This window comes from Osmerus mordax, chromosome 10 (assembly GCF_038355195.1).
Source record: "Osmerus mordax isolate fOsmMor3 chromosome 10, fOsmMor3.pri, whole genome shotgun sequence".
Lineage (NCBI taxonomy): Eukaryota > Metazoa > Chordata > Actinopteri > Osmeriformes > Osmeridae > Osmerus > Osmerus mordax.
The window spans coordinates 2,898,939-2,917,352 of NC_090059.1; the positions used below are offsets into that span (position 1 = coordinate 2,898,939).

General features: G+C 41.4%; 1 protein-coding gene across 1 annotated transcript in view; it reads right to left on the reverse strand.

Annotated features, from left to right (window-relative positions):
* dock1 (dedicator of cytokinesis 1) overlaps positions 1-11,579 on the reverse strand; it is a 208,916-nt gene extending 197,337 nt beyond the window's left edge. Inside the window, exon 1 of the mRNA XM_067244751.1 lies at positions 11,429-11,579. Within this exon, the coding sequence (XP_067100852.1) occupies positions 11,429-11,471 (43 nt within the window). The 5' untranslated portion in view covers positions 11,472-11,579. The remainder of the gene's footprint in view (positions 1-11,428) is intronic.
* Positions 11,580-18,414: the final 6,835 nt, after the last annotated feature.

Consider the following 18,414-nt stretch of genomic DNA (forward strand, 5'->3'; position numbering starts at 1 on the left):
AAACATCCGTAGATCCTGAATGACCAACAGAATCAGCCTGGTTCCTCTTAAATCAAGCAATGTCCTACTCATCATCCCATCAACAACAACTTGGTTGCATTCTGGGACAAGCTTTGCCAAATAAATCATCTGATAAAAAGGGAAAACTACTCTCTTTGAACAAACAGTAACCTAACACAGTGTGAGAGGGGAAAGAGAGGGATAGAGAGGGGGGCTGGGTGTGAGAACTAAGAAAGTGAGGGAGAAGGAGCAGATGCAGAAGCTACATACAAATTGCAACTATAGATGCCAACAAGCTAAATACTTTTTGGCATGACCTCCGGCAACACTCGGTATGCACACAGCAGCCTATCAGTGCAGAACGATTGCTATTCCAATAAATCAGGTACATCTGGTTCCATATTGCTGAGTCATTTTTATAATTGAACCTCCTTTTCACAAGAGATAAAGAACATAGCAACACTTATCAAAGGAAAAGTGCGGGTCTTCTCACAATACCCATCTGTTCTACTGGTGTTCATGTAGAGGAGAAGGATTCAGGGAGGCAATGAAGGGTTTTTACCAACAGAGGTCCATCTTTAGAGAGGCTCTAAGGACGGTCTCTAGACTCTGTGACAAGTGCTTCTGAAACCTTGTAAATAATTTGCAGTCCCCTCTCAAGTCAATGGAACCAGAAACTATTATTATAGTTTGGAAATCAAAAACCTGGCAATGGTCTGGAGGTCAGCAAGACTGTATGTCTTGTAAGTAATGATTTAAACATTCCAGTTAACTTTGTTTCAGACCCAATGCCTTGTAATATCAAATAGCCTGTGATATCAAAGACCTCTGTGACATAGCCCAAGCTATGTCACAGAGGTCTTCACAGATGCCCATTGACCAGCACAATCCATAATCGCTAAAAGGGTGTGTCGCAAGGTCTTCACTAATTGGGACCACACGTTCCACGTGATTAAATTATTAAAAGGTATTTAGCTGAATCCACACCGATTAGCCTTTTGTACAACAAGGTGTATCCTATTAATTAGCAAGTTGTACACCATCTCATGGGATAACATTTTTAATGAGGAAATAATTGGCCTTAAACTTTTGGTGGGTCACAAAATGACTCATCAAGTTTAACCCCAACTCATTTGTAAGCACTTTTTGCCGCAGATGGCGGTTCGGTGAAGCCATGTTTGGCAACAAGAAGACAAACAGAACATTTGCATGAAGAAAACACTGTCTTGATGCAACAGAATTTGGCCAAGCCGAGGACAGAAGTGAAGGTCGTCAGCATTGAGCTGAAGCAGCAGGCAGAGAGGTAATGGGCTGTCAGAAGACCAGTTTAGCAGACTTGGAGAAAGTCACTAAACATGATACTGGAGAGAAGTTACCATCTTAAAATGTGAGTTTTGACTAGCAGCAAAATATCCTTTGTTGAATTAGAGAGGGCTTTCTAGTTCATTCAAATATCCAGGAAACTGTTTTCCAAATAATGACATGGATGGAAGTAATTAACCTCTTATATATTTCACTGCACTGCTAAGATCCCCTCTGTCTCAGGAGAAAAGACAGTGACTGACTGCTGTGACCCTGTAGCAACAGCTAACCAATAATCCCTTTGCCCTAAAGATCCCAAGACCTTGAGATGAACTCACACACACTCTAGCATGCTTTATAATTGGCACACATTTTGATGTAGGGTTGCAACTAACGATTATTTTAATAATCGATTAATCTGTCGATTCTTTTTTCGATTAATCGATGAATCTGATTTTTTTTAAATGCATTAACTTCCAACCCTTTATTCAAAAACAGAACTGACAGTGCACATTCACAGTGCAAAACATCTTCAGAATGTGCACAAACAAGCACACAATTTTGAAAAAGTTATTAATATTAGTGTGGATGTAATGCTATTTTCCAAGATGAGCAATTTATTTTAGTTTTGTTTAAAACTTTATTGAAAATTGAAAGGTTGTGGAAGTAGGCCAGACTTTATTAGAATAATCTGGCGTATATTTAAAATTTGTTGACACAATTTTGAAAAAGGTTATGATTTGCGAGGATTAAGCTATTTTCAAAGATTAGTGATTTTCTATCACTTTATTTGAAACTTAATTGAAAAAGTAAAGGCTGTGGAAGTATACCAGACATTGTTAAGATACTCTGGTGTCTGTTTGAGGTTTTATATTCCTAAAAATATTATAAAAGTCTACATTTTTCAAAATGGTATGGGTTGTTTTCACCCGGTCCCTAACGTGATGCTGCAAAGTAGCATCTTCCGAATGTGAGACGAATGTCGAATATGAAACTAACTTCACCTCGGTCAATTAACACACTGTTTCGATGTATTTAGTGTGAAATGCTCCCACACCTTGGGTCGTACTGATTTATCTGCTTCCGCCATGTGTTTCAGATCAACGTCTCTCCGATGGCCTTTCCTCTACCTCCGCTCCGCGCTCAACTAAATTTTTTTTTTTTAATACTCAAACATCTCCGCTACATATTGAGTGGCGTAATAATCGCGCGACACAACGAATCGATAATGAAATTCGTTGCCAACGCTTTTAATAATCGATTTTAATCGCTTTAATCGATTCGTTGTTGCAGCCCTACATTGATGTGTTTACCCAATTTTACCCAATACAAAAACAAATAAAAATTATTTTCTTTTAACCTTCGCAATGTTGGGGCGCTGAGACAGCCCAACGGTTAAAAGAAAATGCTTCAATTTGTTTTTGTATGCGGTAAAGTTGTCGCAATACCACGGTGGGTCACAACGACTGATGGGTCAGAATGACCCGAAGATAACACAAGGGTTAAGTAAAAAAAGATCCCACATATGCTATGGTCCTGACAGGTGAGTAGAATGAGGGAGCATGGGTCAGTTCAATCAATTGATGATAACATCTTGTGAACCATCAACATACATTCGTAATGAGACACAGGCCCTGCACAGTGCTTAGCGTTCCAGTTTGTTGCTAATGTGGAGTCAGAGGACAGGTCTACTTGCTGTTAATACAAGAACTTCTGGGTAAATCTGTTGGTAGCCTGTATGACCCATCACTCACTCAGCAGTAAACTCTCTAGAAGTGTCAGTACCATGGAATACAGGGAAAAGTGGAGGTAAAATACTGTCAGTCAAATAAAAATTTGCATGACACATTGTGCAAAAGAACAAAGACAATCAGCTAACTAGGATTACAAATTACAATTTGGCAATTTTATCTTCTACGACTGCCCACTACTTGATGCAAGTTGAATCTAACCATTATCACCAGCAACTGCTCAATTTAAGACAAGAAAGGAGTTTGGTAAATAGAGCAGAATATACAAGGCAACCAATTGCATTCAATAAAACATGTTATTGTACAATATGTCCAGTGTTCTTCCACTCCTTTTGTTTGTAGTGATCCGGTGATCTTCTGGCTATGATACACGTAGCCTACTCTCTAGCTAGCTACAGTAAATGTTGCTTACATTGGATACTAGACTTACAGTCTAGCTCTAACTGCATTTAGAATCTAACAAGCTATATCTTACGATAAACTTTAACTTAAGCTGGCTATATAAAATACTACTAATAACAATTGATATGTGGTGGTTGAAATATGAAAAAATGCAGGATTTTCATCAATTTACCAGCTAACTTGCTTCGGACTCCTTAATCTGCAATTCATTGTTGCTAGCTCTACTAAGTAGGCTAATAAGAGAAGACTTACTTTGTATTCCAACGAACACCAATAACTAGAACTAATTTGACATACTATAAACCAACTGACTTCTGGTTATGATACACGTGCTCTCTAGCTAGCTTCAGTAAAAGTGTTGCTTACGTTAGATAGACCTACAGCTCTAACTGCATTTAGAATCTAACAAGCTATAATCTTACGATAAACTTTATCTAAAGCTAGCTATATGAAATACTACTAATAACAATTGATATGTGGTTGTAGAAATATGAAAAAAAATCAGGATTTTCATCAATTTACCAGCTAACTTGCTTCGGAGACACTGAAAATGAATGGGGTTGAACGGTGGAAAATACAATGTTTGGAACTATAGGTCGTATGATATGCTTTACTTCCGCATTCCTCGATAACAATGGGAGTCTATGGAAGTGTCGCAACTCTCTTTTTCTATGGCTCTGCTTCGGTCGTTTGCAAGCCATGATGTCTCGAGGAAAACCAATATCATGCTCGCACGGTCGTAGCTCATTTTCTCATTGGTGGGCCAAATTCTCTGTGCAGGCAAAGCAGAGAAAGGGGAGGTAACCTTCGCTTTTATGATGTCATAAAACCAGCATTTACAAAACCGAGCGTTTCAGCTTTCATTTTCTCAAAGGCGGAGAAGAATACCCAAGGCTTGGTTTACACCTATCGGAATTTCTAGCCACTGGGGGACCAAAGGCAGGCTAGGGGAACTCATATTAATGTTAAATAACCTCCTAAACTGAACATTTCATGTCATGGGACCTTTAACAACAAACTAACTCTATATTATGCTACAGGAGTAGGACTGAGGAAAACAGTGTAGATATTAGTCTTAAAGTCAAACTAATAACATTCAAATGCAATGGTCAATTGTACAGCTCACTCTTAGTCTCTTAGTATGAATACCACCTATCAGCATCGTCACAGTGTGAGCTTTTGGGTGGCCTAGCTGGCTAAAGCAATGTTTATGAAAGGTGGGCAAAGGACCTGAGAATGAACCCAGGAGAGATAGAAGCACAACTGATGAGTGACACAATGACACTTGTGACATTAGCCAAGCATACTGAATTAACAAGCTCCATCAAAAGACATTGACGCTACATCAGTGAGATTAATTATTTGAATCTCAAAAGATTATAAGACACAACAGAGCTGCCAACCACCCAGTGATGCTGAACGGCCACTCTGGCCCAGCTCTGTTTGTCTCCTGCTCTGACTTTATCAAGCATTAGCCATGCGCCACACAATAGGCCACCTCATCCAATGCCAGCAAGACTGAATGGCTGTCTCTGCCTCCGCAAAGTAAGCCTTGCTCGCTGCAGACCGCTATCTATGACAGCCACCTCCCTTAGCAGGAGCTTGGAGACAACCCTCTGTCAGGGTGTTCAAAAGTAACCAATACAAGACTAAATAGGCTCTGCCCATTTGCAATTGCTAAGAACCTCCTGAGATATGACATTCAAGTCTGTCAGCAGGTTAGGGTGAGGGTACAGACACTGTCATATTCTGGGAGAGTCTTCGGCTGACATGACACAGATGTTTTCTTCCACATACAGCCACAGAGCAGCGATATTTCCGGAAAGAAAAGTTGTCTGTGCTGCAGGAGATTAAACCTCCAGCGATGTTGGCGAGCACGCTAAAAATGCTGTATTTATTTAGTCATTAAGAGGGATTTTTACCAGGATGCTTTTCCTGTTGCCCCACTGCTCCCCATTGAGGAGCAGAGGTCAGCTGATCTCTGCCCTGCCACCACGCCCTGTCAGCTCAGCCACTGTGCCGCTAAGCCAGGACACTGACTCGCACAGCGCCTCAGTAAGAGAACAACAGTATGAATGTCCCCCTCCGTGTTGCACCTGCCTCGCAAATGGCCGAGCATAAAACTTCATTGTTCAGGCATTGATTCCAGTGCTGCAGTTAACTAGGAGGTGCTTTATTAACCAGTAAGCCCCGATGCAACCATTAACATGGACACATTCATTTCTATTTTACGACTTCAAAACATGCCAGAGACTCTATAATACTGAGTTTTATCAACTGACGACAGCATCTTGTGGCAAATCAAAATGATATCAGTGGTTCCAAACACTGAATTGTCAATTGAAATATAATGCAATTAGCACAGTGTAACCTGGAACGCTAGAAGTAATTGAGTGTGTAACACATGGCTCAGTGCATGGCCATGTGTTGAGCAGTGCCATGGTCACAGCATTAGCCATCTGTCTAGAGGCGAGAGTGGCACAGCAGGCCTCCGTCAGGACAATACTACTGAGGCCGCCTGGCATGGACCCTCTATAGGGAGGGTGGGCTGGAGGGTGCCCAAGGGAGTCCACCCCCTCCACCAGCAGCCAGGTGTGTGTGTGAGCCGGGTGGGGGTGTCAACAGCCAGGGGAGGGGGTGGATGGTACGCATGCCCCTCTGCCACTGACAGACAAACCGGCTGCTGCTGAAAAGACATGTCAGGCTCAATTCCACAGAAATCTGTCACTGATGCACACACACGGATCAATAACATACCAAATTACATGTATATTCGAGGTGGAATTGATTGATTGCGTACTATATGTACACTGTTCTTTGCATCTCATTGTTGCAAATGATAATATATACTCTGTAGTAATAGATACTACTGTCTCGGGTACAGTAGGCTACAGCGTTGCAGTGAGCTACACTGGTTTGAAACCACAGGTAATGGTAATTTCACCAACAAATCGTTTACTAATGTCAGAATAAATCCTACAACGAAAATGTATATGTGAGGAATGTTTATTTTAACGATTGAAAACAGATACATCATAGACCACTGTAGTATGTGTTGCCCGGGCAACACAGGCTAATGTCATGATGCTAATATGTCAGTGAAATAGTAGACTACTGTTTCCGAAAGTAGATGTACTTCCTTAATAATATCAGCTTATATTGTACATTACACATCACAATTGTGTGTCATATCACAAAGTAAAATGAGTAAATATTTATCACCCTGGCCTCTTTGCTTGTGGCGTTTCTGCAGCTGCCTTGCAGTAAAGCTATAGTTAGCCTAGCTATCCCCCAAGTTAACAGATGCGAAACGAATGTTCTGCCAAAGGTAGTCACGCGTGTTTTCGTGACGTTAGTGACGTAGTGACGTTAGTAACGTCAGTGACTGTGGCTAGCAAATTAGCCACCCTTAGCTTCACTTTTCGCCACAAAAACTTAACTGAAGCCCAAACCATGCAACGGAACGTAAATTACAATAGAAGCAACTCAATCGCTACCAAGACGAAACTTTTGACACCTACGTTGTCTATGTAGGCCAAATATTTACTGAGTTTTAGGGGGGCAAAAAGAATAAAAATAATAATAATAATATATATGTGAGAGAACAAAGGTTGTGCCCTTGCCGAAGGCAAAGCACACCCAATTACAACTTTTGGAGGGGGGGCAGTAAGTCTTGGGGCCAGTAAGTTTCAAACCCACTGGCCCGGTGGGGACAGTGCCAAAAAAAATTAATGTTGACCCCTGAACAGACTCAGAGAAATTTACTACTACAGCCTGCACGTCAATTTCAGATGCCTCTAAAATATGTTTGGAAGGGACACCCTCTCCTCATAGTTTAAGTTTTTCAGACATGGTCATTCAATGCTTCATCTTAATTTACAAATCGGATGGTGACAGTTGGAAGAGTCGTCTGGCACCAGGAGAAAATATCGAACTTTCTGTCAGCGGGGAGTAACTATCGAGGACAGCGTGAGATCACTTATGCAGTGATTAAATTAAATAATGTCTTGTGTCTTATAAACCCTAGCACAGCAAGCATGGGGTGCAATCTTCTCAGACTTTCAATGACAGAAAGCTAGGCCCATAGTTTAGGAGCTCATTCCCTTTCAGAGAGAACAACAGCAAAGTCATTGTGACCTCCACAGAAATAAGTGTGAGTGCATGTACGGGGGGAGGGACAAAGTTTGTATGATATAATGAAAACATCAAATCCAAATTAAGATGGTTTTGTGGGTACAGCATTAAAATATCAATGAAAAAGACTGTCAATTAAAATGATTTAGACTTTTAATTAAAGTTAAATAGGCAAAACAGACAGTGACTACAAAATGTGAGTAACTAAAAAGGCAAACTATAAACCTTGTATGAACTGATATGATCAGTTCCTCTCAGTTCTGGGGTTTTAACCACCACCTATTTTAAATATAGACTAACTTGTTAAGACAGTAGCTGTCATTATGGGGACAGGCACTCTCATAGACAATGTTGACCGGACCGTGAGAGAAAGAGGAAGATTACACAGCAAGTGGAACTCTGTCCGACCACAGTGCAAAAAACACAGCTGCACGACGTGAGAAAGTCTCAGCCAGGTCATGGCCACAGGTGGGTGACATGCCTGATGTATAGAGTAGGTGTATGGCTCTATACATAAATTAAACAAATGAGAATGACACTATCAATCGTAAAACACTTCCTACCACAATTTGTGGTCTTAGAAAACATGTATTCATACCTAAAAATATATAGAGAGAATTCCTCTCTCTCTATACAGTAACTGCTGTCATATAAACCAACAAAAGTCATTTCACGGTAGGTAAAAGTCTATCACTAAAACTGGGTTATTGCTTTAATATTACTTATCCCTGTGACTACATGACACCCAATTTGTGGGTGGTAGATGGTTTTCTTCAGTTTATACATGGGGCTTGACGAATCAGTCATTGGCTGAGGACATGACAGTTTATATATTCCCTCCCAATGTGTTATGCTTAAGTGGCTGTAGGAAAAAGTCAAGACTACAGGTTTTAAACCAAACCGGCATTAACTCTGCAAAACAATGCCGAAGGTCAACCAGATTTCTGCCTCTTTCTATTCATAGCACCACAAGATAAGAATGTGTGTGTACTATTGTCCTGACTGGAACTGTAGCCCCTGTGTAGGCTGCATGGCGGGAACTGATCTAAAGGAAGTGTCATTTCCTTATCTGGCAGCTCTGCAGCCCAGACTTGACTTCAGCCAACAAAATAAAACAGGTTCAGTCATCAAGTAAGCCAAACAGGCAGCTAAACCATTTAATGTCGGGTCTGTTCTAAGAATACTTTGAATACTTTCATGACTACACAAGTTCTAAGGAGGTACTTACTTAAGTGTAAGGAATACCGATACATAACCAACGTGAGTGTCCCTTATGTCTGAGATCCTCCAGGTCTTCTAGACTTAAAGCTCCACAACCCTCTTTCTTAGGGGTTGCCTCAATCCTACTGATTGGACATAGTGTGCAATAGAACACCCCTCTTTAAATGATCAGGAAACTGAGATCTAATTCATTAATCCTATGACAAACATCTGAAGACCCAGGCTTCTTACAGCTCCTCTAGACTAAGACATGTGAGAGGCCATGCTCCTAAAATGTCTGATTCATGCTGGCTTTGCTAGTGCAGGGTTTTTCCTGCATAGAGAAAAGTTTGGCGCGCGCCAAAGCCGTTTTCCCGAGCGCCAATGACAAATCCCGAGCGCCAAAGGCAAAAAAAAGTCTGCCATGAAGAAAAAAAAAAAGCTGTGTTCATCACAGGACCAGCCCGACGTGCACGAATACACCTGTACAAATGTAAATGAAATTTCCACTGAAAATGCTGACAAAAGTTTAATTTACGATTTCAAACGCAGCCTCCATTGGTATTCTTAACCTGGAATGATAATATATAGTGCAGTGTTTCCTCTATGGCTAAATTTCTGCCGCCACGGTATCAGAAATCAGGCTGTACAAAATTTTAGGCCGTCTATCAGCAGTGATTGTTAGAGTGCATGTCGGAGAATTGCACGGACACGCGCTTCACACCGCAGTTGAGATTGCGTGTGTGCGTCTTTGAGAACTGTAAGTCGTATATCTTATGTTGTCAGTTCATTTAAGCCTGTTATTGTATAAGTCTATAGTTCTTGCAAAACACCTGGGAATAAATACATTGATTAGAAAAAATAAGCTTTTTTTTTTTTTTAGCTTTACTGTATATGGTTACCAAGCTTGCTACCCTTAGAATGTGGCTGTAACATTAACTTTGCAGCTAACAGCTGAGTTACTGTCGCTAATGGAAAGGTAGATAGCATCAAGTATGTGTGTGAATACACATGCTGTAACGGGAGTGTTGTACACTTCTTTGTTATTTGGATAATCGGTCTGCTGTTGGTGTTATGGCGCGCGCGATATCCGCCTTTCCCCTCATTGAAATGACTGAGTGTGTACCTCTGCAAACCAGGGTTATCGGATGAGCATGGGCAAATTCGAGGCATCTTACAGCAACGGGGCTACAGCCATTGCAATACATCCATTGTAAACATTAGCGCATGGTGCCGCCCCTCCGCTCCTCATTAGCATTGAAAGCTACAGACACCAAAACAGCCCGTTCTGAGGAAAGATCCTTGTGGGACTGCTAGTAGTGGCTGTAATTCTGCACCAAGGCTGAATTTTGGGAAAGAGACTTCTGATACAGTATTAGGGGACCACTAAGGCCTATATAAAAACATCCAAAAACAGCATGTCATGTCACCTTTAAAACCCTTGTGTTATCTTCGGGTCATTCTGACCCATCAGTCATTGTGACCCACCGTCGTATTGCGACAACTTTACCGCATACAAAAACAAAGCGAAGCATTTTCTTTTAACCGTTGGGCTGTCTCAGACCCCCCACATTGCAAAGGTTAAAATAAAATTATTTTTATTTGTTTTTGTATTGGGTAAAATTGGGTAAACACAACGATGGTTCGTTATGAACCTTTGGGTCATGTGACCCGAAGGCAGTTAAGTGCAGTGTGGCCGCCACAGGATATTTTCAAACTAACGTGTACTTCCAACCAATATACCTACAATGTCTTCAGTTCACTTGACTGATAGCTTTCATAATATTACTAGTAAGAAGTTATGATCAACGTGTTCATCTAGACATGATAAAATAGACAACGATCCGGGAATGATGGGTAATAACAGATTTCTTATGGAATGGTTTTAGAAGCTACTCCTTTCCCATGCATGCCTCCGGAGGTAACGTCTGGAAGTGGGTGGCAATGTGTGCTACAAAGTTACAAACCTTATTACAGTTTGGCTATTAGCATGTACAGCATTTACGTTTTTGGAGATTGATTCTTTTATAGCTAGCGAAATATAAATGACAGAGGAGGCAAGAGAGCTGTAGAGTAACAATGGAGTTACAAAGGCCTATAGTCAGTACAGAGTAGGGACGGTTAGCACACTGCAAATGAAAACAGAGGTTGCAACAACAGGCTTGGAAGATATTTAGTCAGTCTGCAAAAAAAATTGGTCAGTGTCAAGTTCTGTAGGTCTAGTCTAGAAGGCGTGTTCGATCCTCTCAAAACGGGCAGTAACAAGTCTATCCCACGATTTCTAGTTTAGGCAGGCCCCACCACAGGAAACACTGTTGCAACTAGGCGCGCCTTTGACAATTCCCAATGCACACAGTACGCTGGCTACACTCACAAAAGGCAGGGATTCCTTACTTCGCCTTCATGCAAACAAGTTGACAAACCTGTTTCAACGATATATTAATCGTATCCCAGTCACAATCTTCAGGAACATAAACAACAAAACAATACGTGATTTAAGCGAATACTGTTGGAATGAAGACAACCTACCAAGCACTAGGATTTAGGACGTATCACAACCATTATTCCCTAACTTGTCCAATCTGATGTGAAGTAGCATGGAAAAGCTAACGAGAAAGCATGAAAAGTTTCTTACTTACCAACACCATACTTTTCTTTTTTGGTAGGTACCCACCGAGACATTCTCAATTACGTAAAACCTTTCCCAGTGCAGTGGCTATAAAATATTATTCCTCCGTTTTCTTTACACTTTTTGTTCTTACTGTGAGTAAAGAGAGCCACATCGGACGGCCATTTTCAACCACTGACAGGATGCTCCACAAGGGGGTACAAATTCAACACGACACAAAACTTTTTTGTTGTGATGTAGCTGGCCATGGACTATATAATTTAATTCCAATTTGTTTAATAACACTCAAGTGAAGACATTGTGCATTTATTATCTGTTTTAGTTTTCAACTGTGTTGGAACATTTATGATTTCAAGATCAAATACAAATGTATTTTTATAGCCCTTTTTACAAGCAATGTCACAGAGGGCTTCACATACGCTCATATGCCCCTCAACCAACTTAAACCCTCAAGATTTGATAAGTAAAGGTTTACTGAATTTTTCAACAAAATATAGCCTAAAATAAGACGTGTTTTGTTGCCACCTATTGAGAAACCAAGGGATGTTGTGCATTAAGATATAAAGGATGATCCTTTCCTTGATTAACGTATCGATAGACAAAATCTGTGTGGCAAGTTACTCAAGCAATTGGTTATTTCTAGCAGTTCTCTCTCTTCTCTGTCAGTCATACACACACACACACATTCTCCAGTGTGTCAACCTCCGTTGACATCATTTTCCCTAAACCCTTTAATGATGAGCCGAGGTACCCTCATGTTTTGAGTTGTGGAATGTTGATCTGAGGCAGGGTTGTCCCTCAAAGCACTTGAGCAACATCAGAGAGATACACCCGGCCAGTGCACAATAATGAACCTGCTCATGTTTATTTAAGTTCATCTAAAAAATGCCATCCTTAATAACTTGGCAGAGGAAACTTTCCCCCATAACTTAGAATCCCAATATTTTGTTGCTTACTGCAACCGTTTCAAATAGCTTTGCTGAAGAAGAAAAAAGTAGAAAGTGGTTAAAGATTACTCCAGCAGAGGGCATTGCAGCTCATCCAGTTCAAGATTGAAAGATTACCCACCAAAAGGGTAAAAAAAAAATTGACACATTAAAGGTGAAATTGTTAGCATCATTTTACATAGATTCCATGGCAGGCATATTTTTATTTTGTTATTTAGAATAATTATTAACCAAGCCTTTAAAATACAATGGTGGGCTAAGTGTTAAATGTAAAAATAGACATAAGAGGAGAATTACTCTTTTCTAGACCCAGAGCATTACAAAGCCACTTGTATTATCTGACCTTAAAGAGGCAATCAAAACATTTAAGACAGACTATTTACTTAGTTACAAATAACAACTGAAGCATTGAATATCGCTGAACATTGCCTGTAGATATATTATGAAGTCACAAAAAAGTCTTGGGACAACATTTCACAGCCAGTCAGCCTTGGAGCCCGTTCATCAGGCTGTCTTTGAGGAATCACATGGAAGGGATAGAGAGCTGGAGGACAGGGGTGCTTCTTCAAGCACCAACCACGAGACCCAGGGGAAAAAGCAGTCTTATCTGGAGATCTGGGACAATGGCAAAGAGGAAGAAGTCTAAAGTATAAATCATGAGAGAATTCTGTGGGGTTTTGAAAATATGTAAAGATCATGAATGAATTGTGGTCCATTACATGTTTTGAGTGACAAAGTGGTAAGTTGGTTTGTTTTGATACATCATACAGTATGTATCTCTTATGTGTCCCTGAATTTTGTGTCTGTGAACTTGTAGGTAAAATCATCAATAGATGAAAAACCTATATGTCTTTTGTAAAGTTGGAGCTGTTGTTTTTATTCATTTCTCTCCCTGTCTCTCTGTGTATATCTCTCTCCCTCTGTCTCTCTCTCCTTCTCTCTTCTCCTGCTATTGGATGCTTGTTCCTCTCCTCAGTAACTCTTTTGTTTGGTCAAACCATCCCACACTGTCACACATGGCTGACTGGAGACAGGACCAGTAGCACCTCTTTCTTCTTAAGACCTAGCAGAAATTATATATCTTTAACTGTGACAACAAGGACACCTTGGAAGGATATAAAGGTACATTTAAAAGTATTTAAAAGTTTTGCTGTGGAATTTTGTAAGATTTCAGCCCTCCTTTTTATAATGTGGGATAGCAGTTTCAAAGAAAGAAGGTAGCCACTGCTGATCTACTTTTTGTTGCTATTACATTTGAGAATTTTCTAATGATGAAACTGTTATGCTTGTTTCTTAGTTCATTTAGTTGAAAGTCTGACTTGGCTGGATTTCCTGACAAATGCATTTCTGGCATGCCTCTCGGTAACCAGGGGAGTCATTTTCATTAATACTGATAATAAAGGTCCTCTGCCTGGGGGTTGAAACCGGAGAGCTTCTTTGTGGTTACCTGAGACCAGCAGAATGGCTGTCCGAAAGCCAGCTGGCCACCTGCGCAGAGCTGCTGGCTGGAGGAGCTCAGGGGATGAGACCTACTGGGAGGGCCTGAAGTCTGAGGTGGTCCCCTGTAGCACCCCAACCCGGCATGTCCCCCGGCCCCAGAGCGCCATTGAAGGAGTCCAGAAGGACGCTTGGATGCAGCAGCTGGAGAGGATGCAGTGGGGCCATTCTGGAGGCCCAGCCTGTGATCAAATGAGACCTTTTTACAACAAAAATGCATCCCTGCCGAGCCTTTCCACTGAGCAACTTGGATCTTTCCCACAATCATCACATCAGGGTCTTCCCGACATGAACAGTGGGGATCTCTCTTCACGTGGGGTCCCCATCATGTGTGATATTTCACCAGCAGGCAGCCAGGGCTCCCTCAAAGATGAACTGTTCCACAATCCAGAGCGTCGAGGGAGTTGGGAAAAAGCTTCTATCAAGCAGGCCCCTGGGAAAGAGCAGGCCAAACTCAGCTCTCTTGCCCCAGTTAGAATAGGCTGGCTGCCAATCCAAAGGAACATCACAGTGGCGGATTCTCCTGGCCAAAACTCTTACCTGGAGAACCCTATCAGCCAGGTAAGACCTGCTGCTTCCGAGGCTGTTAGGACCTGTAGCATGTGTTGAGAACATATGTTTATCTGGTATAAATAATTTTGGAGCAGTACTTGAATATTGTTGTCATAGAATGGCCTGTGAACAGATGAATGGCTCAAAATCTCTGTTCTTGGGCTGTGCAGTGGAATATCTCAAATATACAACTCAAGTCTGATTTACAACATTGGCACTGGATTCCTGTTAGCCATTCCGATTATGATGCTAGACAGAGAAAGAGAGAGGAAGGAGAGACAGAAAGAGAGAGCTCAGGACCTCAGGGTAAAATACAGAGTGATGGAGCTGTTGGTGAATGGTGCCACGGAAGGCAGACACTAACAAAGACACCACTGAGAGCCATTAGTAGTCAACACTACCACATACCCGTGGAGGAGGCCAGGCTCTGGCACTGTCTAAAAACTGCTTACTCTGCAGAATCTCAGTGCCTTCTCAACAGGTTTACGACCAATGTGGAGCAAACAAAGAGACAGAGCTTAGCTCTCTTTGATTGTCCGTGCCCAAATCAAGAGCAAAGTCAATGACTGTTTACCAAAAGCTGTACTGAAATACATCTTTTAAATTAACTTCTTGTCACAAGTCCAGCATTCTCTGCGGTGAGGCCCGACAGCATATACATACATCATTAGTCCTTGTCTCATGGGAGATACCCTATGTGACCTATGTCATGGACTTTAGATTTACTTAGATGCTCATTTGCAAGTTGGTCTGAAGTTCTTTTGAAACTCAATATATTTTGTGTACAAAAAGGTGAGAAAAAAATGTTTTGGGGGTGGGGGGAAATCACAATCCTTTTTTATGTTAAGGTTATTTCCTTGGAGTAAAGTATCATTTCTCTGCTTTCCGTTTGTTCCGTTTTCCAGCTGAAATTAAAACAACCCATCACCCCAACCTTGAAGAATCCTGGCAAAGAGAATGGCTTCAGACACATGGGTACGTGAGGTTCAGCAAAGTCCAGACACTACTAACTTGCTTTCTTTTTGCTAAGAGACTACACACATAGCAAAAACAACTAAAATAGCTGTAGAGATGGCTTGGGTATTCACTTCAGAACCGACTTGCCAATGTGTTGGAATGGCCTTCACAAACAAAACCTAAAGAGTTGGTCCCTGTCCTCCCAGAGATGAAAGACAATCCCCCTAAAAAAAATGCTTTTCAAATAGAGCCCGTTCCATCTGCTTTAAGTAATATCAGAGAGAATGATGTTTAGCAGAAATGGACACTGTAAGATTAAGAGCATAAAGGAAGGAGAGAAAGGCAAGGGGGATTGCTGAGTAAATGAGAGAGAAGTCCTTCGAAGCTATTCTTTGACAACAGGCATCTTTTCTCCAGATATTTCAATCCTGCTCTTTTCAACCTCACTTCTTGTTCACACATTGATTGTCATGGTAGGGTTTTGGCTGTTAACCCAAATTATAGCAATCTAGAACTAAACAGAACAGGAGAGTTTAAAAACAAAACAACTGGTTATATTTTTCTGATTTCAAATGAACCGTCAATGATCTACCATTTAAAAGCGGACCATTCTAATTCCCTTTCAGCTTGTTTCAGAGAAACATTTGTCAGATGAACACCATATTCATTGTACAGACACTCGAGTCTCATGAATATGATGCTTCTCATTGTAATGAAGTCCCAGAAATGCTTCTGCATTTCCCTCAATCAGGTGGGGAGCTATGAATATGCATGTGTGGAAGTAGCTCCAAGAAGATGAACATAGCATGATTGTACATGCTTCATTGGACATGTCTGACAACATAAGGCCTTGGGGTCTGGAGAGAGTTGAACGTGTTGATGAGAGGCCTACTGAGCAAACTCTTGGAGAGGGTTAGGGTTAGGAAAGGGTTAAGTCATACATCTCTCACATGTTACAGGGCCCTGTGCTGTGAAATCAAATCAAACACCATTGAAAGATACATCCACATATTTATTAAATCAACCAGGAAATTCAGTATTTCAGGTTTTAGTCACAGTCATCATTAAACTAGTGCTTTCTTCTTGTGGTAAACAAAGGACCTCAGGAGAGCCTACAGAATATATGATTGGTAATATAGAAAATATGCATTATCAATAGCTGTTCACCCACTTTCCAGTATCAGGCTTCTGTCATGTTAACCATGTTCAGTAGATCAGGTATTCATTCATTTAGTAAATTGGTCTAAATTTCATGTCACCTTCCTTCCTTCAGCAGTTTCTTGATAGTAGAACATAGTTCTGACATTCTACATTGTAACCTAGAATTCCTTTAACTGTCTCAACCAGCGATATACCCACCACATAAAACTGTACCAAGCAGTTTCTGCCAGTGTGTCAGATTTTATTTGCACAAGTCTTCAAGTGTTACCTCCAACTTGACTGCACATCACCATGGTAACTGCAGGTTGCCGTGAATTTCACATTTAGTGGTTTTATCAGGATTAAATGACAGACGGACGGATGGAGGTTTGGACAGACCAACAGCTAGAGAGACAGACAGGCAGACAGACAGACAAGCAGACAAGTAGATGGGCAGAGAAATCTGCAGTCTTTCCATGAGTGCTACTGGAGTGGCCCTTTCTGCTGGGAGAGTCCCTCCCCTGTGCCAACATAAGTTATTGACAATGTCAACACTCCACACGGAAATAGGAATGTGTGCTTGCGTGTTTGTGGGAGTGTGAGTTTATGTGTCTGTCTTAAAGCAAGCTACAGTTTTTTTTTATATATACACAGACGGAGCAGAAGAGAGGAGTCAAGCAAGACCAAATCCTATGAGTGTGAGGACATGGTGTCTCCCAGATCAAGAATCTCACACTGATCAACAGGTAAATTACATTGTGACATGATATTTTGTTGTTTTTAACGTGATCTTCGGAAGCAGGCAACAAGCACAGTTGTAATAATGTAATTAGCTAGTTAGACACAGGCAGTTTGTTTTCCATAAATGCAGGAAGGAAAAAATAATGTAATTCATTAAGACCCCTTTCTATTTTATACTTAATTTGCCTATCCGTGTTAGTACCATACACCAGAGCATTAGTTTTGGATTTGATCAGAAAGCAGAGCATACAAATGTCTGCTTACACTGGCTGTGTGTGTACTGTGGTATAAACCTTGTAACAGAGCAGAGAAACAGAAGATACTGTATCCGTTTTACAGTTTCTCCTCAATAAACTTTTGTAGAAACCACTGTAGGCTCAGGCTTCTGGTCTCCCCCTCCCACCTGCAGACTAGATATTCTATATACTGTCTCATTGCTATTCAGAGGAAGGTTTGGGGTTTTAAGTCACGCTGTGCGCTGGCTGTGGAGGCTGAAACCACTGCGGCTGCTTGCTAGTGGGGCATGACTGCATCATGCATAGAGAGACAGTGACAGGAAAACACACAGGCAGAATGGAAGGACAACATGGCCGAGTCACTACTGAAGCGGTCCTTCATAAAGCAAGATGTTGACACGAGTGTGAACTATTACAATAAAAATAGTAGAAATGTTTCTAGATATTAGTGTTTTTTTTATATTTTTGTATACTGTCTCTTGTCATCTCTTCCCACAAAGGTCTCTGACAAGGAATGCCGCACCTCAGCAGAGGGGAACAGGCTGCTTAGTTGGCAGGCTTTAAGGAGGGGTTGGACCATTAACAGGACATCACCCATTAGTGGTGGGACTCAACCGAATGACCATTACAGTCGGACTGAACCAGAATCCAACAGCAAAAGGCCTCTGCACAGAACGACAAGTGGAGAACCGTGCGGAACAACTGCCCCTACTCACAGAGCAGTGAGCCTCCTCAACCCTCACACACTCTCACACACACAGACCCCCTCTGCTGAGACAGCTCTTGTCCCAAAGTCTACTACCAGCTTCTCCTCCATCACCATCTCCTCCAGGAAGGTGACCAGGACATCCAGCCTTCCTGGATCCAGTCGCCCCTCCAGCCCTGGTGAGCAGCCTAGCTTCCACTCTTCGTCATCTCGTCCTCGG